Raw genomic sequence first — 26,225 nt, 5'->3', positions numbered from 1 at the left:
ATGCTAAGACCTAGGCTTCTCCTGGTAACAAGCTTTTTAACAGTAAAATTGAGCTACTCGCCAGAGCTTGCAGTGTCCTCAGGTCTCAAGAAGTAGAACTCCTCCTCCTTTTTATCCTATGAATAGAACTGGTATGTTTTATAAACCACAACAATGTATAATCGCAAGTGCAAGCCTGATACATAGTTATTTATCCAGTCTAACCTTCTTGAGGCCCCTAGGCAGTATGGGTAAAATTTTCAAAAGTGCCTAAGTGACTTGCAAGCCTTAGTCCTATTTTTAAGAGACTTGGGGACTTAAGAGCCTAAGTCTCATTGAAAGTTAATATAAATTAGGTTCCCAAATCACTTAGGCATTTTTGAGAATTTTACCCTATCTCTAATAAGCATAATAATACAGTGAAAATAGTCAGTGGAATTATCTACAGGAAGTTTAACTTATACAGTGTTTTGAGTCATTTATATATGTAGCCTGAATCCGTTCACACTTACACTGATTTTACATAAGTGTCACTCCATACATTTAAATGGAGTGAACTGTAAGTCTAAGACAGTGTATGTGAGATCAGAATCTGACCCATGTCATGTAAGAGAAGGCCTGAACAGAGGAATGGGATCCAGCAACTCCTGTTTTGGAATCCACGTTCTGACATTGAGTCACTCTGTGGCACAAGCCACTTATTCCCCTTTAACAGATAGGTAAATATTATTAACCTCTATCTCACAGGGGTTTTGTGGGGGTTAACTAATTAACAGGAATTAATTCAGGGATATCCTGTGGCCTGTGCTTTACAGGAGGTCAGACTAAATGATTACAATGCTCCCTTCTGGCCTTATAAACTGTGAACATTTGCAAAATTCTCTGAAGCTAGAAGTGCTGTATAAGTACTAATTATTACAAGCCATTGATTATATCTCTAAATAAATAATTTCCTTTCAGCACTCCAACAAAATCAACTTCCACTGCAACCAAAGCTATTGAAAATTCAGAATTCAAACTGGCAACTAGCAATGGGATTGCTAAGGAACTGAAATCCAGCAGCACTGACCTCACAGTTGAAACCAAAGAGAGGACAGCAGTAAAGAAAGAGGCCTCTTCTATCTCCTCCAAAGAAGCCAAGGACAATAGACAACGACAGCTCAGAGAAATCAACACAGAACCCGCTCAGGAACCTAAAGGAGAAGCAAGGGGATCTCGGGGCCTACAGAAAACTTCCAGCACCATAACACTGCAAGCCATTAAAATGCAACCAGAACCAAAGGCAGAATCCACGGCCACTTCTACTGGACAGGATGAGGACAGGAAAGGGATCACACAGCCCCTGACGACAACTCGACAAACTGCTTCTCTCATCAGACAAGCTGGTCCAAGGAGTAGGGAAGCAGAAAACAGAGTTGGAACAAGGAAGAGCACAACAGAGGAGAAGAGGGAGCCTCAAGGAGTCCCTCCGCAGTTCGAGAGCCGTCCACAAAGCCAGGAAGTATTAGAAGGCCAGGAGGTCAAATTCAAAAGCAAAGGTAAAGGGATGAAAGCTCATTCAAAAAGCAAAGGTAAAGGGATGAAAGTGCTTAGGGCTCTTTTGCTGTAGATAGCATAAGGGGGAAATACTTCACTCTTCAGTGCAGGTTTCGCCTCCTTCCTAAACCATTCTGAAAACAGCTCATCTGTGGCACTCCACACTTGCACCATTGTTCCACTGCACACCATTGTGTTGTTCTGTCTGTGTGATGTCTATACAGGGCCAGACCTTAATATGGCTGTTCAGGGGAATAAGAGGGAGTAGGAGCCCGAGGCCACTCCCCTGCATGGCTGTTCTAGGGTTTCCTGCACCAAGGCTCAGGTGCAGAATGGCTGACCGTGGGCTGCGTGCCCAGTGCTCACTCCCTCCTTATTCTGCCCCACCAGCAGTTTCTTGCCTTTGTCCCCTTCTCCAGCATGCTGATCTGTGGTGCTGAATTAGTACAAGAGGTTAAGTAAGCTGTACCTTTTTCAGTGCTGTAGTAAGTTACTGTCCCCTGGAGAAAGGGATGGAGTAGAGAAGGAATTGTAATGGAGTCACACTGCTTTCTCTTGGCACTTGCACATCACCCCCTACTTACGGCTCAGCCTCACTGCTTAGTCTAGCCAAGTGGTATTTAGTCAAGTGTTTCTAATGATTTAACTACAGAAGGTCATAATTAAAAGGCCCTAGCTGAGTGTTTCCTCTTCTTCAAAAATGGATTCGATTTTAACCTCTCAGAGGAGAAAGGGGCCATGGAGGGCTTTTTGGCTGCACATCGTGGGCAATCTTTTAATCCCTTCTTTGAGGAAAATATGAGGAACTTCCATTTTTATTGCAGTTTAGTAGAAAATAATTTTGAAGCATTTTTCTGGTATTTTAATGTAACATTTGCACATCAAATAGCTCCCTAAAAAAAGAGAGAGATGGCTTTACATTTTAGGCAGGAAAAAATCTAGTCATTGATTTCCTTTCTGATGCATCTTCCTCACTCTAGAAAAAATATATTTTATATTACCCTCCCAGTGAGTCAGGAGTGGAGAAGGTATTCCAAAGGGCTCCCTGAATAGTTTATTTTCATAGTATATTAATGCTAAGCACTTCTTTATCACTGTCTCAGAGGACTTTAGACAAGCATGAACTAGTGAAGCCTTGCACTACTCCTGTGAGGGAGGGAAATGTTGTCTCTGTTTTACAGAGGCACTAAGGCCCAGATCCTCAAAGGCATTTAGGCTCCTAACTTCCACTGACTTCTGTAGAAGTTAGGAGCTTAAATAACACTGGGGATCTGGGCCTAAGGGCCTCCCTCATTCATTGCCTACTGAAGTAAATGGGTGTCTTTCTGTTGACTTCAGGGTACTTCCGATCAGGTCTTAAGAGTCAAGTGACTTTGTCCAGTGTCAGTGCTTCTCCCTTCTTGATATGTCCTCTGCCTTGGTCAATCTATTCTCCCTGTACTTCACAGTTGTACATGCAATAGATGCTCTTCCAATTTATTTTCTCCCATTGTTTCTGCTCCTCCTGTTCGCATCCCTCAAAAACCAGAGAGGAACCAACAAGATGTGTCTATGACATTAAGCACAGCTCATGATCTTTCACTCTTGTAACCACCATTCTCCCACATGCCTCATCCCTTGCTGAGCTGAGTCAGATAAAGTATCCAGCCTTGCAAACACACAACTGAAGGAATGGCATTTTTTCTAATTCTTGATTGTTCTGTTCCCCGTTGCCATGTGAAAGACCTAGCCAAAGAGCAGAACCTGAGTAACTACTGTAACCAATTTTACAGTAGAAACTGACAATTCACAAAGTGCTGCCAAATGCAGAAAGCAAACAAACTTGAGGGTAGGGGAAGACGGTGTAACATGTTTCTTCCTCCCTACCTCTTACCCCCAATCTAGCTGGATTACAGCAATCTTAGGTGTGATTTGTAACAACACTAGAGGAACAATTTTCAGACAGACGTACGTGTGACTTTTTTCAAGTTGTCAATGTCTCTTTAAGGGATGGGTGGGGAAGGATAAGCAGTAACTGTGTATCAAAATATTTTACAATGTCTATTGTGCTGGTAAAAAATATAATAGGCAAAGTGAAGGTTTATCATAATGAGGAAATATCTTTAATGGCCCTCACCCCCATGCTCCAACTTTGCATCATCTAGTTTCAGGGAAACCAAAACCAGATGTGGAATGGTTCAAAGAGGGAGCCCCTGTAAAAGGAAGAGATGGCATCCAAATATACGAAGAGGATGGAATTCATTGCTTGTGCTTAATGAAAACCCACTTGGGAGACAGTGGGTCCTATAGCTGTACAGCCTTCAACCCCAGAGGTCGAATTTCCAGCAGCTGGGTGTTAAGTGTAGAAAGTAAGTAAGTTAGGGTGAGCCAATGTGCACTTTAATAAATAAGGTTGGGATTTTCAAAGCTGTCTAAGAGATTTGGCTGCAAAATTCCTATTAAAATTAATTCATGCATAGACTTTTTAATTCCCAGCTCTGCTCTACCACCAACCTGATGTGTGATCTTGTGCAAGTCCCTTTATATCTCTGTCTCCTTTCCTCACCACTTCACCCTTTGTCTTCTCTCTTGTAAGCTCTTCAGGGCAGTGGCTGTTCCTCACTGTGTTGGTAGGGTGCCTGACATGTGGTGGGTCCTGATCTTGGTTGGAGCTGCTATGGCTGTGTGTAATAAAATAATGGAATATGAATGAAGAAGAAGGCAAAGACCCTGCCCACAGAGATGTGCACCTTCTGCACGGGACTCTGTTGGAAGTTGCTTAACACTTATGTAGTGCTTTGCATTTCTGAACTGCTTTCCAAATGCTAACTGATTCTGTTAACACTCTTGTGTGGTACAATAGGTAATAAGGAAAGGTGTGGAGTGAGAATTACATGGAACAAAACCTGAGAGTTTTATCTGGCACCATTTTTGAGCTTGCAACCCTTAAATATCAGGTTTGCTTGCAAGATTCTGGAGCATCTTAGCAAATACTGGCCTAAGTGGTTTTTTTTTTCCAAGCCCATTCTTGTATGTGATTTGAGGTTTTGTTACAAAGCTCCAGTTATGTTGATGCAACATTTCTCGGCCAGCACTGGGAATTGTTGGCTTTTAAACCTGACCACCTCAGGTTCCTCCACAGCACATTTCCTGCCTTGTCAGAATCCTATTTCCAGCATGTTGGCAAAATCCTTAATTCCTCCTCTGTTTCATTGCCTAATGGGGAGAATTGTGAAAAACCTGATCGTCCTGTTCTTTGCACTTCTTCACTTTCTGTTAATGGATTTCAGTTCCTCATGGTGGCCTGATGCACATGGCTGGGTGTGGGTTTCACTTGCAAAACCAGAGCCTAATGCAAAGCATGAAAGGCAAGAAAAATCTTTGAAAACTATGCAGGGAGCCCCATCTTTTTATTAGTCCATGAGTCAAAATTGTTTTTACTTCCAAAAGATTCTTTTCTTTACAGCTGTGATCTTGCACATGTATCTGGAAATGATTTTGCAGTGTCATTCCATTATATCCTCTTAATCTACTGAGTAAAACTCCCAGAGGAGTAGTTGATTTGTCAGCCCTGTATTAACAGATCCACTTTCACTTTGACTTAAAGGGTCTAAAGTTGAAGAGATGGCTCCAAGGTTTTCCAGTGTCTTGAAGGGATGTACAGTGAGTGAAGGGCAAGATTTCGTGCTGCAGTGTTCTGTGGAAGGTACACCTGTGCCTCAGATCACCTGGCTCCTCAACGGTAAGAAAACTTCCTCTGGCTGCAGAAACACATGTATCCAGATGCTCAGATACCATGGGGATGGGCATATTGTAAAAACATAGATGACCAAGCTATATGTACTGCACAGAATTTGTTAGTTTCCCATAATGGGGTATGTGCTAAATAATGAGTCTGAGTATATTAAATGTGCCATTGGGAATGTTTTCATTAAGCAATTTTGTTCTTTATTTGCAAAAAGAAAAGGAGTACTTGTGGCACCTTAGAGACTAACCAATTTATTTGATACATCCGATGAAGTGAGCTGTAGCTCACGAAAGCTTATGCTCAAATAAATTGGTTAGCGAATACAGACTAACACGGCTGTTACTCTGAAACCTTTGTTCTTTATTGCAATTGTGATGTGCATCCAGCAGGGGGCTCTTGTGACAAGGTTGTGTCATAATGTTTTTTTAAGTTTGGTCTTAGTAGCGGCACAACAGAGGCTTCAGAGAATAAGTTTTTAGTTTGATCCACTAAAGTTACTTATATGTACCAAAATGGCAACAGGGGTGCTTGTGAAAGGATGAATCTGGCATCATTACCCCCATGCTTGATCCCTGTCTCCACCTTTGGCTCAAATGTCTAGGTCAAGTTCACAGTACATTTTAGCTTTTGCATGCCCAAACCATAGAAAGTACAGTAAGTTCTGTGCCACTAAGCCACCTGGCCCATCAAGCTCTTTGAGACTGCAGGACTAAAGCTGACAAGATTACCCTTAAGGTGTTTATTGGGCCAGCTTCTGATGGTGAGTGAAACAAGCTCTCGAGCCTGTGTAAGCTCAAAAGCTGGTCTCTGTCACAGAATCATAGGATTGGAAGGGACCTCGAGAGGTCATCTAGTCCAGTCCCTTGCACTCATGGAAGGACTAAGTATTGTCTAGACTAGTGGTTCCTAACCCGCGGGCCACTTGTAGCCAAATCAGCACAAAGCTGTGACCCTCGTGACATCTTCAGGGCCATACATGTAGTATATATATTGTGTGGATGTGGCACACATAACACATAGCGAGTGGCATATGCGGCCCACAATAGTAAATAGGCTGAGAACCACTGATCTAGGTCAGTGACTCTCAGCTGGGGTATGCATACTCCTGGGAGTAGGCAGAGATCTCCCAGGGAGTACATCAACTCACCTAGATATTTGCCTAGTTTTACAACAGCCTACATAAAAAACACTAGCAAAGTCAGTACAAACTAAAATTTTATACAGACAATGATTTGTTTATACTGCTCTATATAGTATATACTGAAATGTAAGTACAATATTTATATTCCAATTGATTTATTTTACAATTATATGGTTAAAAATGGGAAAGTAAGCAATTTTTCAGTAATGTTATGCTATAACACCTTTGTATTTTTATGTCTGATTTTGTAAGCAAGTAGTTTTTAAGTAAGATGAAACTTTGGGTACGCAAGACAAATCAGACTCCTGAAAGGGGTACAGTAGTCTGAAAAGGTTGAAAGCCACTGATCTAAACCATCCCTGAGAGGTGTTTTATTGGAAGTTGGTCCAATGAAAAATATTACCTCACCCACAATGTCTCAACACTACAACAACACTGCATACAAGATTAATCTAAATGCATTTTGTATCAGAACCTTGCTTTGAGGGTTGAGGGACTTAACCCCTGCTGTATCTCACACATCATATGCACTTTGCTGATGAAAAAGAATACTTGAAATGCTGTTAACATAAAACTTGTGGATTTTTTGATAATGTTATTCCCTGATAGTACTTTGTATCATTAAACATTTTTTAATTTTTAAACTCCTACTGCCTTCTCACCACGCAAGCTGTGTCTTTTGTGCCCTTATCTCAGCTGGGACAGTGAAACCCGACTGGCCGTTCCATTTTCTGTTTTTCTGGTTCCTTCTGTAGTAGCAAGGTGCTCTTTGGATTTCTAAAATTACAAAGGAGGGGAATGTTGTGTCCAAAACTGTTTACAACTATTTTTTTTCATTTCATTAAAATATTTCTGTTCATATCAGGTTACTCTCAAAACCAGATTTGTTTAAACAAATGAACAATCCACAAACAAAACCCCACACGTAACTCTTAAATGTCCTAACAGATCCTTTTACAATTAGAGATGGGCCCATTGTTCAATCTTCTCCTGAGAATCCAAACTTCCTCAAAATTCCAGGGTCAGAAGAGTTTAGATTTGGGAGTTTTTGGTTCACGCCATCTCTGTTGAATGCTAGCCTAAATTATTCAGTTTAGCCCTTATGATCTGATCTGGTATTCACAAGACATGAGTTGATGTTTCAAGTTCTCACAGGCCATAAGTTTTAAAGGGGGAAAAAATAGCGTGCTTTGTTATCAAGTTGCCTCTCTCAGGGCTGCTTTACAGTGAGTTGTTTGCACATAATCCTTGATTACCTGGCACACTTTTCAAGTCATTCAGTTTGAATGGAAGAACTCAGAAAGGTGGCAGGGAGAGTGAAACGTGACTTTGAGATTGGTATGTTCCCACAGCCTGGCCTGATCCCTTTCTCAGTAACTCAGCAGTGCTCCATGACTGTAATGGAAAAGCCCCAGTTTTATCCACAATTATAAACACATGTGAGAGAAGTTCTGACCTCTCCCACTGAAAATAACTTGCCTGTCTGGCTGAAGGCTGCCTGGGATGGAAGTACTGCATAGAAGGAGCACTCCCACAATTATCCAGCGTCAGCCCTGTCTCCTTCCCAGTCCAAGGTTCCTCCTGCTCCTGAAAAATTCTCCCAATCATGGAATGGCATGGTTACATATAACTGCATGTGGCTAACTCCCTGTCACTGCCTTCCTATAGCACCTTTCTGTCTCTTCATAGAGAGACTCTTCATTTCCAAATGCAGGAAAATGGGCAATGTCTTGTCAGAATGACCCTTGACACAGTGCTTCAGGGGTGATATGTGCAACATAAAGCCTCTCCGAATACATGAAGAAACTCCTCTTTCTGTAACTATTGTCAAAAGCACTGCTGAAAAACACACAGTCTAGAGATAAATAAATGCAAGATTGTTATAGAAAATCCTAGACTTTCAATATATTTGTACTCTCTTCTTGCCATTCTCCAGTATGTTAGATTTGGATTGACCTTCCTCCTGCTTGTCTCTTTGGCCTTCGCATACCTGGATAATTGCCTTTTACAGTTGATGACAGAGGGTGCTGTATTATACCAAAGCAGCCTGGTTTAAAAACATGAATCTCTTTAGAATTCACATTATACCATCAGCACTGGCAGTTGAACAACAGACCTAGGGGCAGAAATGTTAACATGGGGAGCTACTATTTCCTCTCTCTCCTTCACCACTTTTTATCATTCAGGCTTGTTCCTAACCACCTTGACCATGTGACTTTTGACCTCCAGTTATGAGCCATCACTTGTATCTTGGCACCTGGGTAAAACTTCACAGAGAACCTTTATACAACTGAACTTTATCCTATATATTTTGCAACCAAGAATCATGTATTAGTCTTCATGATGGCTTTTGACTGTTGAGCTGCTTTGGGTTGTTTTATCTACGAGTATTGTTACAGTACAGTGGCAAGTGATCCTGTGTTCCAGGATTGTGTGTAAACCATTATTAATTTGTATTACATCAGTGCCCCCAGTGAACTAGGCCCTGTAGAACCACATAGTGAGAGGCCGTCCCTGCTCAAAAGAGCTTACAATCTAAAGAGACAAAGGCAGGAAGGGAAACAGAGGCACAGAGAGACGTGACTTTCACAAGGTTAGACAGCAGGTCGGTTGCAGAGCTAGGAATAGAACTCAGGTTGCCAAGCTCCGAGTCCTGCACCCCATCTACTAGACCGGGGTCGGCAACCTATGGCATGCGTGCCAAAGACGGCAGGTGAGCCCATTTTTAATGGCACGTTGCTGCCTGCCAGGCTCCCGTGACATTAAAAATCCAGCCCGGCCTGGCCTGGCCTAGCCCGCTCTTCTCCACTCCCCACCCCCTCCCGCGGGGGCAGGGGGAGAAGCTTGGTCCAGCCGGCTCCCCTGCCTCTTCCCGCAGTGTGCTGGGTTCCTGCCCCTCCTCCTCCTCTCCGTCCCCCCCCCCGCCCCCGCCGGCCGATCAGCTGATGGCCCCTGCGAGGGAGGGGGTGGGGGAGGAGCGGAGTCAGCGTGCTCGCTGCTCCTGGCAGAAGCAGAGAAGAAGCGGGGGCAGGGCCTTGGGGAAGCGGGACATATCCCCTCCAAACCCCTGCCGTGAGCACCACAGACCCCAGCCCACATCCCTAGCCCTCTGCCCTGAACCCCGCTCACACACACCCAGCCCTCTGCCCTGAGCCCTGCAGCCCCGCGCACACCCCAAGGCCCCTGCCCTGAGCCCTGTACCCACCTCACACACACCCAGCCCTCTGCTTGACTCCTTCACCCCTCCCCCCATGATCCCAGCCCTGACTCTGGCACCCCCACACATACCTAGGCTCCCCGCACCCCATACCCTGACACCTGCAGCCCCCCTCACATGCCCCCAGCCCTCTGCCCTGACTCTTGCACCCCCCCACATACCCAGCCCCCCCCACCCCATGCACCCCCCACATCCTCACCCCCATCCTGAGCACCAAATGGGAGCTCCTGCACCTTCCCCCACACACACATTTCCCCCTGCACCCCTCCCACCAAATGGGAGCTGCCCAGGTAAGCGCTCCACACCCAAACCTCCTGAGCCCCCTCCCTCATTCTAGCTCCTGACCAGAGCCTACACCCCAACCCCCAGCCTGCTCTTTCACCCCCAGCCCTGTGCTCAGTGCACTCCCACCCTCAGCTCAGTGCAGAGAGAGAGGAAGAGAATGGCCAGAACCAGGGAGAAGGTAGGTACCCACTGTATGTGGGTAGGGCCGGGACCCCAGACCAGCAGTGGGCTGAGCGGGTCCGGCAGCCAGGATCCCGGCTGGCAGGAGCCGGCGGATGGAACCCCTGAGTGGCTGCGGGCTGAGCCGCTCAGCCCACTGCCAGTCTGGGGTTTGGCTGCCAGGCCCTTGCCAGCTGGGGTCCCGGCCGCAGGCCCTGCTCAGCCCGCTCCTGGCCTAGGTGAACAGAACCCCAGACCAGCAGCGGGCTGAGCGGGCCAGCGGCTTAAGATCAACATTTTAATTTAATTTTAAATGAAGCTTCTTAAACATTTTGAAAACCTTGTTTATTTTACAATACAACAATAGTTTAGTTATATAATATATAGACTTATACAGAGAGAGACCTTCTAAAAACATTAAAATGTATTACTGGCACATGAACCCGTAAATTAAAGTGAATAAATGAAGACTCGGCACACCACTTCTGAAAGGTTGCCGACCCCTGTACTAGACCATGTGGCTTCAGAGATGCTTGTTTCCACACTCTAACTACATGCATGCTAACTACATTGTGGTACCAGTTGACAATGAGGCATTTTTTAAAAGATCTCTTTTGTTGCAGAATTATCCCGTAATAGAATACTTGCAATTGATGCATGACTTCTTGATGTCCAAACCATCGTAGCCACCTGACTGTAGTTTATGGAACCATGACAGTGTTGATGGGGAGATGCATATTAAAAAGCTGTTGTTGGTGCAGGGGAAGGGCACATACTGTATTTCAACATGCATATCTTGGAAAATACTAAAGTATGTATATAGCATTTTGAATGTACTCAGGTATTGGTCCTAATACTAATAATGCATAGTACACAAAGATTCTTATGACATTATACTCCCACAACCCTCAAGAGTAAACTGGGAGTGTCTGCCTGGGGAGTGGAAAAAATGGGTTTGCAGGTTGTCTAGAAGGCTAACTAATTTGGACACTGGCAAACCAAATGTTAGGTAGTGAAATGTGGAAAGGCAAGGCTGGCTCTGATACTGTAAAGATTTGTGTGTATGATTTACTTTAAGCATGTGTGTAAATCTTTGCAGGATCAAGGTCTCTGACTTCAGTTACATCAGTATCACGTGGGCAGGGAGGCGCTCTCTCCGGTAGATGGATCCCAAAACATTTAGGGTTTTATAGGTTAAAACCAACACCTCAACTCCCATCCTATACCAATTGGCAGTGATGATTTTGAGTAATAGAAGTGTAAGAAACTCTAATATTTTAAAGTAAAATTAGGGAAGTCCTATATTATCCAAAAGACACAAACTTGCTACTTTCATTCCAGACTCTCAGAACATACTGGACTATTTTAATTCTCTTCTCTCTCACTTTTGATTGTGATACGTAACTGTTTATACATCATTTGGAAATGCATTTGAATGTGTTATAAACGGTATTTTAAAGTTGGCATTTCATTTAGCTTTTCCATGTACTCCCTCTGGGCTGACATTTTACTGAAGGATCCAACTGGCTATTGTGATATCCATTTTAATGTGAAGAGTGCCTTTCTCTCTGCCAATTAGACACACATTTCACCTTGCCAGAATGCTATCCATACCCAACTTTCTCCTTTGTTTCGTTATCTGGTCCTGAAATATTTCTCCAGGTAGACCATAATAATGCTATGGCAAAATGGTATATGTACAATATACTAGGGAATTAGGCAGACAGACCATTTGTTCTGAAAAGGATGCATTGGAATGCACTGTTTTGGGTATTTGGAATGCAAAGTTTCTTTCTGCCTGCAGAGCATAGAATGGGGGTGGGACCGCAGGCAGAAGGGGTGAGGAGGGGCCCCTCATTTGCTCTGGCCCAAGGCCCCGGGAAACCTTAATCCGCCTCTGGTTGTAAATGATGAGAGACCATACAGTACACTCAAGGTAAAGCATACTGTATGGGTTTCACACTTTTTTTAGGTCTCCCTGATAAGAAATAATGTATGGGATAGGATCTTCTAGTCTGTAAACACCTATGGAAAATGAAAATTTGAGAAAAGGATAGGAAGGATTTCAGCTAGCAATGATATCTTCCCAGTCTGATCAGAATAAGAAAGTCGAGGAACACCAGAATCAAATAATCAAAAAGGAACAGCCATAATGACTGGTCTTTAGTAAGTGTGGTAAATAGTGGAAAGAGAAACTAACAACCTCTCTGTGTAGAGAGAAACCATTAGAAACCTTGAGCACATGGTTGTACGAAGGAAAAATATAAGCATAGAGAAAGAGAGAGTTCCATATGCAGCAATATCTCCCTCTCATGCTCATCAAACCTAAATAGAGCAGCAGTGAACAGTACAAACTTTGTTTTCTGTATCCAGTCAATCACGTTACAGACTTCACATGGTCACTGGGGAGTTGCTGACAACAACAGCACCTTAGAGCTAAATTACTCTAAAGGTATGTCTACACTGCAATTAAAAACCTGTGGCTGCCCTGTGCCAGCTAACTTGGGCTCGGGCTAAAGCACTGTTTAATTGCAGTGTAGACAAGTGGTTCTCAACCAGGGGTCTGGGGACTCCTGAGAGGCCGTGAGCAGGTTTCAGGGGGTCTGCCAAGCAGTGCCAGGGTTAATCTTGGTGGGATCCAGGGCAGAAAGCTGAAGTCCTATTGTATGGGGCCCCAGGCAATTGCCCTGCTTGCTATCCCCTAGTTCCGGTCCTGGCTTTTATGTGCGGAAAACTAGTTGTTGTAGCACAGGCAGACCATGGAGGAAAAGGTTGAGAACCCCTGGTGTAGCCGGTCAGGCTCGGACTGGAGCCCAAGCTCTGGGACCCTGCAAAGGGGGAGGGACCTGAGCTTGAGGAGCAGCCTGAGCGTCTATGCCACAATTAAACAGCCCCTTAGCTCAAGCCTGAGTCAGCGGGCATGGGCCAGCTGTGGGTGTCTAATTGCAGTGCAGACATATCCTAAGTGGTTTATGCTACAGTGCCAACATGCGTATATTTCAGTGACCATCCAGCATGCCATGCCTTTTTGTCAGCTGAAATTATGTGAAGCTTAATATTTTCTCCAAGCCACAGCTCAAGTGGACTTCCACTAAAGATCAGCTAGCCGGGTAGATGAATAAATGCTATAACCTATCCCATCTGTAACTACCTCTCAGTGCCTGTATGGAGAAGGCCCATATTCATTTTGCACAAATAGGTGCAGCTGAATATCTTCACAGTATCCTTTTCCATCTCATACTGCTCCCATGAAGCATTGTTGTCTACAGTACATTTTCTGGTATTTTATCCAATCTAGTTCTGAATGATCTGAAGTATCTGCTAATTCCCTTTGGAGACTCTTCCTCTTCCTAAACTTAACAAAGTTTTCCTGCTCTTCACCCTAAAATTGTCCTATCCTTAGTTTTAATCCTGTTATTCCTAGTAATGCTCCCTTTTGCCACCTGAGCCACTTCTCATTCTCTTTGCTGTTTACGTTCTCCATCTCCTTATAGATGGTTACTTGGAGAGCTCATAACCAAGTGCTTTACGCGAGTCTGTTAATCTCTTATAAGTCAGTACCATCCTGCCCTTTAATGATTTTAATTGCTCTTCTCCAAATTCCCATCAATTTAATATCCATTTCCCAGAATTGAGGTACATGGAACTATACCACAGTGTTCTAGGAGTGATCTCACTGGAACAGCTCTCTGTCATACTTGTGTATGTAGCTCAGAATTGCTTTAGCCCCGTGATACTCAGACTGAGGCTCACGGGCTGCAAGTGGCTCTTTAATGGGTCTCCTGCAGCTCTTTGCAGCACATATTATAAAATACTGTGATTCAGTTATTAATCAATCTAAGTTATTAACCAATCAAATGCTTTTACTGTGTCATTATCCAATTGTAGTTGAAAAAATAATTATATTTGGTGAGTCATTTTGCTGTGAGAATAAAACATGTATAAAACAGTGATACTCAGATCTTAGTGGTTAGCGATCGTTACCCAAAAAAGCCACCGTATTTTGAATTCATTGTTTCATACACTATTTATAAATGAATTTACTATATATCAATAGTAAATGAAACATTGAATTCACACTACTGTGGCTCTTTTGGGTAATGTTGATTGCTAATTTGGCTCCTGAATCACTGTGGTCTGGGTATCACTGCTTTAGCCTCTTTTCCTTCCCATATTTCATTGCTAGCTTCTGTCTAACGTGCAGTGGTATGGCTAACATCTCATTGTTCCAAACATCTCCTTCTTGCTGAATATGCTTTTCAGATTGTTCACTCATTTTCCCAGGCTGAATCTCATTTTGATGGGTTTAAAAAAGAATGAATATTACCTCAACCTTTTAGCAAAATAATCCTCCAACTTGTGTTTTATTTTAGGACAGCTTTTAATAAATAGGAGGAAAATTTCCCTTCTTCTGGTATAAATTGCCATCAGTAAAGTAATTTTTGTTATTGTTCTTGCTGCCAAACTGTCATGGAGATTTGAATGTTATGCCCTTGGAGAAGAGAACATTTCCCTACTGGGAAAATTGTTTTTATTAGGTGTAAATCTAGACAAAGGGGCATAAGGTAGACTCTGACTGTTGGTTGTTCCACTGGGCAGATGTGGTGTTTTGTTTTGGTTTTTTGTTTTGTTTTTTTTGGTTCTGTGTCCGTGGTTTCATGAAATGGCAAGTAGTTCTGCAAACAAAGTAAGTCAAAGTTTTCTTAATACCCAAAGAGGAACACTGAAGTGCCAACAAATTTTGATTCGTTAATATGGCAAAAGAAATTACACTGTTTTTTCACAGAGAACATTTGCATGGCTCTTTTGCTTATTCATGCCTGAAGAAATGATGCCATCTTGTTCTCAGTAAACCAGATTACATACTGAATGCATTTAAGCATGCACCCCTCTGATACTGGAGTTCTTATTTTTATTACTGTTGTGCCAAGAGTCTTAACCAGGATCCCCATTCTGGTAGGTGATGCACAGACACAGCCTAGGAAGATGCTCCCTGCCCCCAAACAGCTTGGTATCTTGGGCCTCAGTCCTGCAAATAATTATTTGGAATTAACTGGATTATTGCAATTGTGGGATTGGAGCCACCGCAGTATGTAAAGTGTAGAAGAGAAGATAAAGGAAATAGCAATAAAAACATGCATAATTTGGGAAGTGAATGTTTTATGAAGTGGTTTAGGAGGTTTAGTCCTGAAAATGTATTGCTGACTCCCAAAAACGTGGTTTAAATGCTCACCCCAAACTTTTAAAGGGATAGAAAGTTACTCATTTTACAAGGTGGTGATTTAGTGGACAAATAGTAGATTGAGATCATCCACCTTGGTATTGTAAAACACTGTAAGTATTACACAGCAAGACTTCAAGCTTCAGGCGCAAATGGAGTATGAAAGCAAATTGTCATCTTTCTAAGACTGAGAGCACCAACAGAGATGGTAAAAACCTACCAGATCATCCAGTTCATGGTTGGTGTCTATAAACTCCCGTGCTTTGTCCCAACTAACGTTAAATGACTCAGACAATGATATTTCTGTCTTTTCCCTTGGAGATCCCCCCCGCAGCTGATTGAATTGTTTGTCCAGTTCAGCCTACTATTCCTTTTGCTCAGTTCCACCTCATTTTCTCTTAGATATATCCCCAAGGATGACCCTAAATCCTTCCTCAACTTGGTGTTTATACACAGCTATCAGGCAGTCTTAAACCTTATTTAAACTAGGAAACTGTATCATTGATGAACCAATATTGGAAACTAATTAAGACCAGGGAAAACAGATTTCAGTAACATTTCAGAAAGTCTGACTGAGACTTGGTGGAACTTTCTGAAACAATATTAAAGCAGTATTATCTGATCCATACTAGCACTTAAACCATTTTCAGGACCTCCTTAGGGGAACCGCTTGGTGAAAATCACATTCAGGAACAGTCAAGGTTTCTAATACAGATCAGGCTATAGTTGTCAGCAACCAAACCATTCATACTTAGATGTAGTTCTCTTACTTTTTCTTTCTAAGTCAGTCCCTCCAGTCTTCATCATTTTTGCCATCTTGGAATGCCTTCCATTTATTGACAACTTGCTAGTACTAAAGTGCTCAGTACATTATTCTTTTATTATTTGTGGTGTAGCACCTAGGAGTCCCATTCATGGACCAGGACCCCATTGTGCTAGGTTCTGTACAAACACAGAACTAACAGATGGGGTCTGCCCCAAAGAGTTTACAATCTACGTTCACACGGCAATTCCACCATCTAATTTCAGACTGGTAGAAAGTATACACAGTTGTTTGGACAAACAATAGTTGACTGTTACTTAGCAACCTGACTGTGAATCTATTCAAAGATACAGGGCCAAATCCTTCAGCATTTTCTTGAGTAAGGACAGCAGGAAGTCAGTCGGAGAGTTGTCTGGGTAAGGATTGCCACACATAGCTATAATGATACTGCAGGAAAGGCCACATTCTGCCTTTGGATCCATGTGGAATGTTTCTGTTGTAATCAGGAGAGAGCAGCACATGGGCATCAGAGCAGAATTTGGCTCTTGTTTGTAACATGTCTACAGCCATTACGATTATAATGTGCATTAAAACTGAGCAGTGTTTATGGAATTTATGGCCTGCTGAATGTGATGTGTTAAGAAATGTTCTCTTTCTTCATGTCTGCAGATGAACCAATTCAGTATGCCCATTCCATCTTTGAAGATGGGGTTGCAAAGTTGACTGTACAAGATGCCTTACCAGAAGATGATGGTGTTTATACCTGTCTGGCAGAAAACAGCACAGGACGGGCATCCTGCAGTGCTCAAGTCACCGTCAAAGGTGAATGTTTCAAAGATAAATACTCAACTGTTGCAGTAGAAATGCTCCCCGACCTGCAAGGATTTGCCTTTTTCTTTTTCTTCTCTCTTGGTTTCCATGCTGACGTGTCCATGTGTGCATCCCATAGGATATATAAAGCTTTAGTGTGCTGACTGTCTTCTTCCCTTTACAAATGTGTGTGCAGCTGCATCAAAGCTATGTTGCTGATTTTGTTAAGGCATTAAGATTCTGAAGCATAAAATAATATGCAGGGAGTAGGCATGAGTAGAAATGCTGTGACCTCACTCAGAGCAATTTTATGTAACAAGCAGCTGTGGTGCAAGGAATAGTGCTGCTAAGGCTTTATGAATGCCTGGCTTGGAGGGGACATATAACTACAGGACAGTAGTGTCTGTGATGGAAGCAAGATGAGTGCAGTATTAATAACTATCAGGCAGGGAAAGGTATGGAACAGAGGATAGCATAGTAGTGTTCATATATACTTCCACGTCATTCCCCTAAAGTGCAGTGTTTTGAGAACCTCGTTGCCTGGGGCCAAAATCGCAGTAGCATGTGTGATGCCATAGTACAACCCCTCACATCTTGAGCCAGCGGGGCTGGGAGTTTGGCTGCACGCTTGACTCCCAGATGGAAACATTAACTTTAAATTGCTCTCAGATGGGAATTTCTGGCTACCTGGGATCAGTGGCTCTCCAACTCAAGGGAGTCTGGGTGAGGTGAAAGGAGTGGGAGAGGACAGTGATGATGAGTGAATAGGGTAATCTACTGTTCCTGGAAACTGGGCGTGCTCGATTTGCAGAAATCAATGCTTGTAACGCTCTGGATACTGGCAAACTGAAGGAATCCCCAGCCAGCTGACCTGGTGCCATGGATGACTGCATGGCTGAATGGATGTGCACTGTATAGAACTTCCCCCATCAGGTCTGTCCCATGTTGACCTCTTGCCCTCCTACTGGGAACCTTGCAGGGAGTTTCCCCCACAACCCACTGCACAAGAACTTGAACCAGCCTTCCCTCTCACTCAGAGTCAAATCTACTGCATGTCAGAGAAAAAGAGCAAGGAGTGGGTGCCCACCTCTCAATAAACCCTCCTCTGTTTACCTCCATGATGCCCAAGAGAAGGTCTCATAGAATCATAGAATATCAGAGTTGGAAGGGACCTCTGGAGGTCATCTAGTCCAACCCCCTGCCCAGAGCAGGACCTATCCCCAACTAAATCATCCCAGCCAGGGCTTTGTCAAGCCTGACCTTAAAAACTTCTAAGGAAGGGGATTCCACCACCTCCCTAGGTAACGCATTCCAGTGTTTCACCACCCTCCTAGTGAAAAAGCTTTTTCCTAATATCCAACCTAAATCTCCCCCACTGCAACTTGAGACCATTACTCCTTGTCCTGTCATCTGCTATCACTGAGAATAGTCTAGATCCATCCTCTTTGGATCCACCTTTCAGGTAGTTAAAAGCAGCTATCATATCCCCCCTCATTCTTCTCTTCCGTAGACTAAACAATCCCAGTTCCCTCAGCCTCTCCTCATAAGTCATGTGTTCCAGACCCCTAATCATTGTTGTTGGCCTTCGCTGGACTCTCTCCAGTTTCTCCACATCCTTCTTGTAGTGTGGGGCCCAAAACTGGACACAGTACTCCAGATGAGGCCTCACCAATGTCGAATAGAGGGAACAATCATGTCCCTCGATCTGCTGGCAATGCCCCTACTTATACACCCCAAAATGCCATTGGCCTTCTTGGCAACAAGGGCACACTGTTGACTCATATCCAGCTTCTCGTCCACTGTCACCCCCAGGTCCTTCTCTGCAGAACTGCTGCCTAGCCATTCGGTCCCTAGTCTGTAGCGGTGCATGGGATTCTTCCGTCCTAAGTGCAGGACTCTGCACTTGTCCTTGTTGAACCTCATCAGATTTCTTTTGGCCCAATCCTCCAATTTGTCTAGGTCCCTCTGTATCCTATCCCTACCCTCCAGCTTATCTACCACTCCTCCCAGTTTAGTGTCATCCGCAAACTTGCTGAGAGTGCAATCCACACCATCCTCCAGATCATTAATGAAGATATTGAAGAAAACCGGCTCCAGGACCGACCCTTGGGGCACTCCGCTAGATACCGGCTGCCAACTAGACATGGAGCCATTGATCACTACCCGTTGAGCCTGACAATCTAGCCAACTTTCTACCCAGCTTGTAGTGCATCCATCCAGCCCATACTTCTTTAACTTGCTGACAAGAATACTGTGGGAGACCGTGTCAAAAGCTTTGCTAAAGTCAAGGAATAACACGTCCACTGCTTTCCCTTCATCCACAGAACCAGTTATCTCATCATAGAAGGCAATTAGATTAGTCAGGCATGACTTTCCCTTGGTGAATCCATGCTCACTGTTCCTGATCACTTTCCTCTCACGTAAGTGCTTCAGAATTGATTCCTTGAGGACATGCTCTATGATTTTTCCGGGGACTGAGATGAGGCTGACTGGCCTTTAGTTCCCAGGATCCTCCTTCTTCCCTTTTTTAAAGATTGGCACTACATTAGCCTTTTTCCAGTCTTCCGGGACTTCCCCCGTTCGCCATGAGTTTTCAAAGATAAAGGCCAATGGCTCTGCAATCACAGCCGCCAATTCCTTTAGCACTCTCGGATGCAACACATCCGGCCCCATGGACTTGTGCACGTCCAGCTTTTCTAAATAGTCCCGAACCACTTCTTTCTTCACAGAGGGCTGGCCACCTCCTCCCCATGCTGTGCTGCCCAGGGCAGTAGTCTGAGAGCTGACCTTGTTCGTGAAGACAGAGGCAAAAAAAGCATTGAGTACATTAGCTTTTTCCACATCCTCTGTCACTAGGTTGCCTCCCTCATTCAGTAAGGGGCCCACACTTTCCTTGGCTTTCTTCTTGTTGCCCACATACCTGAAGAAACCCTTCTTGTTACTCTTAACATCTCTCGCTAGCTGCAACTCCAGGTGTGATTTAGCCTTCCTGATTTCATTCCTACATGCCCGAGCAATATTTTTATACTCATCTCTGGTCTCACTACATTGTGGTGTGTTTCCCCAAGAACCTCCCCCCGAGTCCCACGTGGCAGGCATCCAGATTTCATTATATGAAACTCTGATCATTGTATTCACAAAGGCAGAGGGTTGATTTGGACCATGGGGGTCCCACTCATTGTGTATACATTGAGGGAGATGGTTGCCTTGAGTGGGGTTCAAAAATCCTAGTATATGAAGACAGTGGCTGGCAAGAGGGGAAATCCTATTCTGTGATGAGTAACAAGCACAGGCTCACTTCAGCGTTAGCTCATTTACTCTCATCATTCGAATGCAAAACCTTCTGGTGCATTGTTAATGGAAAAATGCACATTAATCTCCGGGATCAGAAAAACTGTAGAGACTGCAGAATAGTAACCCTATAAAAACATACGCAAGAGCCAATGCAGGAATCACGCTGCCTCCTGTAGATTTTGGCGCTTACATTTAGGCTTTGTCATTGACCTGCATCTGTCTGCAACTGCCACTGTGAGGCTTTTTTTCCCCCCACTTTCCATCTCTGCCTGGTTTATGAAATGCACAGCATCTCGGGGGGAAAACAGGAGCAGAGTTAGATGTTTGTGGGACTTACGGTAAAATCATTTAACATTTTAATAGATTTAGGTCACCCCCTAAAACTCATGACATCCCTGCTGCCATTTGGATTACATTTGCTTTCTCTGTGATTCAGATCAACATGGATTTTCATGCCAAAAATAGTCCCAAATTTTAAACTCTGATTTCAAAATCTCTTATCTTTTCATAAGACTCCCTAGCAAATACTAGTTGGCGTTAGTGTTCTCTGAAGCACTCGGTGTTGCTGGTGTGACCACCCTAAATACTTGGTTTGCAATGGGAAGATTACAGCAGAAAATTAATGTACATACTGGAAAAGTGGAAAGTAATAAGTCCTCTCCAGACAAGACACTGCATTTTGGGATAATACCTAGTGTGTGACCCATCTCTCCCCACTTTGTATTCCTCTCTCAGGCAGTTTAAGTCCCCAGGTCTGATCTATAACTCCAGTTGTTCACACTCCCAGCTACAGGTAGCAAAGTAAATAATAGTACCATATCCTTACATACCACCATTCACCCAAGAACCTCAAAGTGCTTTGCCAATGTGGGTTAATAGTAACATTCCTTTTTATATATGAGGAGTCCCTGAAGATTATTGGCTGCGCTTTCAGAAGTGCAGAGTATTGTGGCCAAAGGGAGTTGCAGGTGTTCAGTTCTCTGAAATTCAGGCCACCGATGATTTACCCAAAGTGCACAGTGAGTTAGTGACAGAACTGAGAATAGAACCTGTTCACCAGCCCTTGCTCTAACCATTAGACCTGCTGTCTCCCTCACTCCAGTGAATAGTAATAGAAAAGAAAAGAGCAATTTGATAAGCTCCCTTTGAACCTGAAATGATTGTTGGCGTTGAACAATTTGTATTCAGCTCAAATCAAGCTGGAGAGGAAACGAAGATACCCCAGTACTGATCTGACACCAATGTACAGAGTTCTGCTTTCTGTAACCTGTTTCCCTGGTCCTTGGCCAAATTTCTGAATCTATGTGGAACTAAATTTCATACTGCATCACCATTTTGGCTCAGTTACCAAAATGACACTGTGATGGGGTGGTCTAGGCCCAAAGACCCCCTGCTGGAGGCCTCAGGGTTCTGCCACACCCATCCCAGGAAAGGAGCAGTGGAGAGGTCATCCAACCAGCTTTAAGTAGCTGCAAGGGAAGCAGCCAATCAGGGCCCAGGAGGGCCATATAAAAGGAGCTGCAGAACAGCCCAGAAGGCAGTTGCTGCTGAAGAAGAAAGGACTGCAGGCCTGGCTGCCTGGAAGACAGCTCTGTGTGAGCAGTGACCAGGGGATTGAGAGGCACCTGGCTGGCTGCAGGGACTGAGCCCAGGGAGGGCCAAAGGAAGATAGTGTCTCCCCAGGGAGGAAGCCCTGGGGATATGGCCCCATAGCAGGATTAGACTGATTTAAAGACTGTGGACACACTCGACAAGGGGGTGCTCACGAGAGGTGGGTGCCGACCCTGTTACAGATGCAAACATATGTTGAAGGAGCAATAACATGTGCTGTGGTCATTTGGGGAAGTATACCTGGAGTGAAGTGTCTTAAAAGTTCAACTTGGTTTTGCCCAAAAATCCAAAAAGCTCTTTTCAGTTTTATTTTTCAAAGACAACAATTATTGAATTAAAGCAAAGGCTTTCAAATAACTTCAGAAAGGCCCCATGCAGGCAGCATGTAAAGTGAGTGGCAAATAATTTATAAAAGGAAGGGCTGCCTTATATGTGCTGTTAGATTGCAGATCAAATTTAAAACTGAAAGAATATTACACATCCCATAAGATAAACAGGGTATAAAAATAGCCTAGACTTTGTCCTTTCAGACCCCTGCTGCGGTCTCTTAGTCTGTCTCTTGTTAGACCTATTACTTTTGTTTCTGTCAAGGGTAATTTCCTACTGTGGCATTAACGCAGGAAACTAACATCTCAAATCCCCTTATGGTTAAAAAGGGCCTGATCCAAAGCCTATTGAAGTCAATGTGAGACTTTCCATTAACTTCAATGAGCTTTGGATCAGGCCCGTAATGACCAGTTTGGGACATTGTAGTAAAGCCTTTCTTCCCCATCATCAGTTTCAGATTATTTTGTAACTGGGATTTGCCTTATTAATATGATATAGGGCCCAATGCTGCGAGGGGCTGAGCACGCTCACTCTTACTCATTCTAATGAAGGCTCTTAGCACCTTGTTGGATTGGGCCCATGCTCTGCACTTCCACTGCACCATCCCTATAACAATTTCAAAACACTTTACAAACAGTAAGTAATTAATCCTCCTATCATCCAATCCGTGTAAGGCAGGAAAATATTATCCCCACCTGACAGATGGGTGAAACTGAGATAAAGGAAGGTTAAGTGACTTGCCCAGGGGAGTCTATTGTAGAGCCAGGAGTAGAATCCAGATTAAGCAGTAATTCTGATTGAGAAAGACTCAGTGTGGAGAATCCTGAAAACCTAACTGCCTTTGACTTCAGTATTATATAGCTGAAATGTGATAAGGGATTGATTTCCAAGAAATGAGCAGCATGGTTTTAAAAACAAGTCTGACAAATCTTTTCAACATAAGAACCTTTTCTAGCTTTGACCTCCTCCAATGGAATGTACTGCATAGAGCGCTGTGCTAATGATTATTATATGAGGAAAACCAGATGTGTGCTGAAACTGTATAAACCAGGCTAGTCAAGCCTTCCAGTTGTCTGGAACCAAGTCATTTCCCTCTGCATTTATTGGAAATTCCTTGATTATTCAAACTTCAGTGCTTCCCTCCATTACATTTGGATTATCAAGGTTTATATCAGGAGCGAGGAATCTTTTTTCTGTCAGGGGCCATTGACCCACAGAAAAAATCAGTTACGGGCCGCACACAGCCCTGCGGGGGCAGGGCTCAGAGGCTCGGGACTTCCCCTAGCCTCTGGGGTGGGGCCAGAAATGAGGGGTTCAAGATGCTGGGACAAAGGGTTGGGGTGGGAGGGCTCTGGCTGGGGTTGTGGGCTCTGGGCTGGGGCCAAGTGATTTGGAATGCGGTAGTGGGCTCAGAGCTGGGGAAGGGAGTTGGGGTGCGGGAAGAGGTTCAGGGTGTGGGCTCTGGGAGGGAGTTTGGGTGCGGGAGGGGGCACAGGGCTGGGGCAGGGGGTCGGGGGGCATGTGGGGGGGTGAGGACTTTGGGGTGGGGCCAGGGATGAGGGGCTTGGGGTGCAGGAGGGGGCTCTGGGCTGAGGGAGGCGAGGGGGCTCCAGCTAGGGGTGCGGGCTCTGGGGTGGGGCTAGAGATAAGAGGTTTGGGGTGCAGGAGGAGGCTCTGGGCTGGGGCCAAGCAATTTGGAGTGCAGAAGAGGGCTCAGGGCTAGGGTGCGGGAGGAGGGAGTTTGGGTGCAGGAGGGGGTTCCCACCTGGGGCGGGGCTTTGGGGTGCAGTCTCCGGCTGGGTGGCACTTACCTCAGGCAGCTCCCGGTCAGTGGTGCACTGGGGCTAAGGCAGGTTCCCTGCCTGCCCTGGCTCTGCGCTGCTCCCGGAAGCAGCTGGCATGTCCGGCCCCTAGGGAGAGGTGCGGCCAGGCAGCTCTGCATGGTGTGCGCTTCCCACGCCCGGAGGCTCCATCGTTCCCAGCCAATGGGAACTGTGGAGCCAGTGCTGGGGTGGCTTGAAGTTTCCCTGAGCGCCCCTGCTTCTGGGGGCCGCCGGAACATGCCGGTTGCTTCTGGGAGCTGCGCAGAGCCGATTGGACTTTTAACGGCCTGGCAACCCGAGCTTCCTCCCCGCAGCGAGGTGAGCCGGCACTCACAGCTTCAACCCCGCAGGACACGGGGGAGGAGTGCCGAGGCTCAGGGCTTCCAGCCAGCAATGTGGAGACTTGCCACTGGCCAGATGAAAAGAAGCAGCAGGCCGGATCCGGCCCGCAGGCTGTAGGTTCCCCATCCCTGGTTTATATTGTATATATCTGGGGGTTGATATTTTGTAAAAGTGAGCAAAATGTGTGTGCAACTGCATGACTAGTTTGCTTGTGTAAATTACTGTGATTGTGTGTAAACCAGCCAATTACACACTTAAATGGCAATAGTTACCCAATTTGCACATTGAGCTGCGGAGACTGTGCATGAAAATTAGATACACAAGCATTTTCATATATAATTGTGCACCCAACTTCTAAAAAGCTCATCTCCTTAATGCGTAGTGCATATTTACAACACATTGTGCATTCAGGTCACCTGAGATAAATTTATAGTATTTATATCCAGAGAGACTTTTTGATGCTGAAGTTGAAATATAAGGTAGCTATTTGTAAATCATGTATAACAGTACTTCTATCATTCTTCCTCTATAGGTCTCCAGTTGCTTTCAGAGAGGGAGTAAACATTATTATCCCCATTTTATGGACAGGAAACCGAGGCACAGAGAGATTGTGACTGGGACAAGGCTTATAGCAAGTCAGTGGTCCGAATCTGCTGACACGTAGCCTGCACTCAATTCCCTAGACTATGACTAGCACCAGGGTCCCACTGGTATGTGTTTCAAATACACTAACATCATAAAGCCCTTTGAAGCACTGTAGCTATCCGCTAACAAAAGGCAGGGGAACCTCTTTTCTTTTCAGTGTAGACTGGTCTAACTGGTAGACTACTTGAAATCTGGGAAGATTCTGGATCTCTGTTTATTAATATGAAATGATTTTGTTACTGCAAAGATAAAACAGTTTGCTTTGATGTCTAGGGAAATTTCCTTCCACCTTGCATTTAAGTCCAGCAATACATGAGAACCAGAGCACCAAACTGGCAGTGTACTCTGCTTTCATAATTTGGGTCTCTCTCTTCCCCTGAACTTTCCATTGCCACCAGCTTGGCCTCAGCATTGGCAATATTTACTCATGAGGATGGTGGCAACATAGATGCAGGCCTAAGACTTTCTTTTGGCACCATCTTCCTGGTCTGCCACCATATAAGTTCATTTTGCAGACACTCATTGTCTGCATTCTGCTTTTAGTTTAAAGTCTGCTTTCTAAAATTGCTTCTCTGGCTCATCAAATGCTGTACAGCGAGGGCTGCAGCTCTTATTAATGCTCTCAACCCCATTTCTATCCCTTGCCAATGGTTCATTTTCCCACTTCAATTCTGTTCTTTTCACCCCCACTTAATACCACCCTCTATATCCTAGTCACATAGATATTTATTTATACAGTCTCTCTAGAAAAAAGAAAAGGAGTACCTGTGGCACCTTAGAGACTAACCAATTTATTTGAGCATAAGCTTTCATGAGATACAGCTCACTTCATCGGATGCATACTGATGATGTATGCATCCGATGAAGTGAGCTGTAGCTCACGAAAGCTTATGCTCAAATAAATTGGTTAGTCTCTAAGGTACCACAAGTATTCCTTTTCTTTTTGCGAATACAGACTAACACGGCTGTTACTCTGAAACCAGTCTCTCTAGAGTAAGTGTTTGTGTTGGGTAGCCTGTAGCCTTCATAATCTGATTAGTGTAGGCATTCATTGATCAGTGGACAAGCAGATTAGAGTCACCTGAAAGCCGGTCAGTCTCTGCTGTAACCATTTTATCACAGCAGTGAAGGGACATGCTTTCTGGAAAACAGCTTGGTTTTGTTCCTGCCACTGTTCAGTCCAGTGTGAGTGGGGCCACGATACGTAGTTTAGTGGATGACAAGCTTTCAGGTAGGAGATTTTTCCCTCTGTGTGCATTTGCTTAGTAGGTTGTTTCTTTTTACATCTTAGAGTGACCTCTCTTGGACAATAATCTTTAAACGAGGTTATCACTGATTATTCCGC

At 44.4% G+C, this 26,225-nt stretch overlaps 1 protein-coding gene across 1 annotated transcript in view; it reads left to right on the top strand.

The window, feature by feature from the left end:
* MYLK (myosin light chain kinase) overlaps positions 1-26,225 on the top strand; it is a 329,642-nt gene that overhangs the window by 171,613 nt on the left and 131,804 nt on the right. The window contains exons 8-11 of the mRNA XM_077830296.1: positions 940-1,517; positions 3,660-3,863; positions 5,102-5,236; positions 16,698-16,850. Coding sequence (XP_077686422.1) covers positions 940-1,517; positions 3,660-3,863; positions 5,102-5,236; positions 16,698-16,850 — 1,070 coding nt within the window. The remainder of the gene's footprint in view (positions 1-939; positions 1,518-3,659; positions 3,864-5,101; positions 5,237-16,697; positions 16,851-26,225) is intronic.

The sequence above is a fragment of the Eretmochelys imbricata genome, chromosome 11 (assembly GCF_965152235.1).
Source record: "Eretmochelys imbricata isolate rEreImb1 chromosome 11, rEreImb1.hap1, whole genome shotgun sequence".
Taxonomy (NCBI): Eukaryota; Metazoa; Chordata; order Testudines; family Cheloniidae; genus Eretmochelys; species Eretmochelys imbricata.
This window is presented reverse-complemented; position numbering and strand designations above follow the sequence as displayed.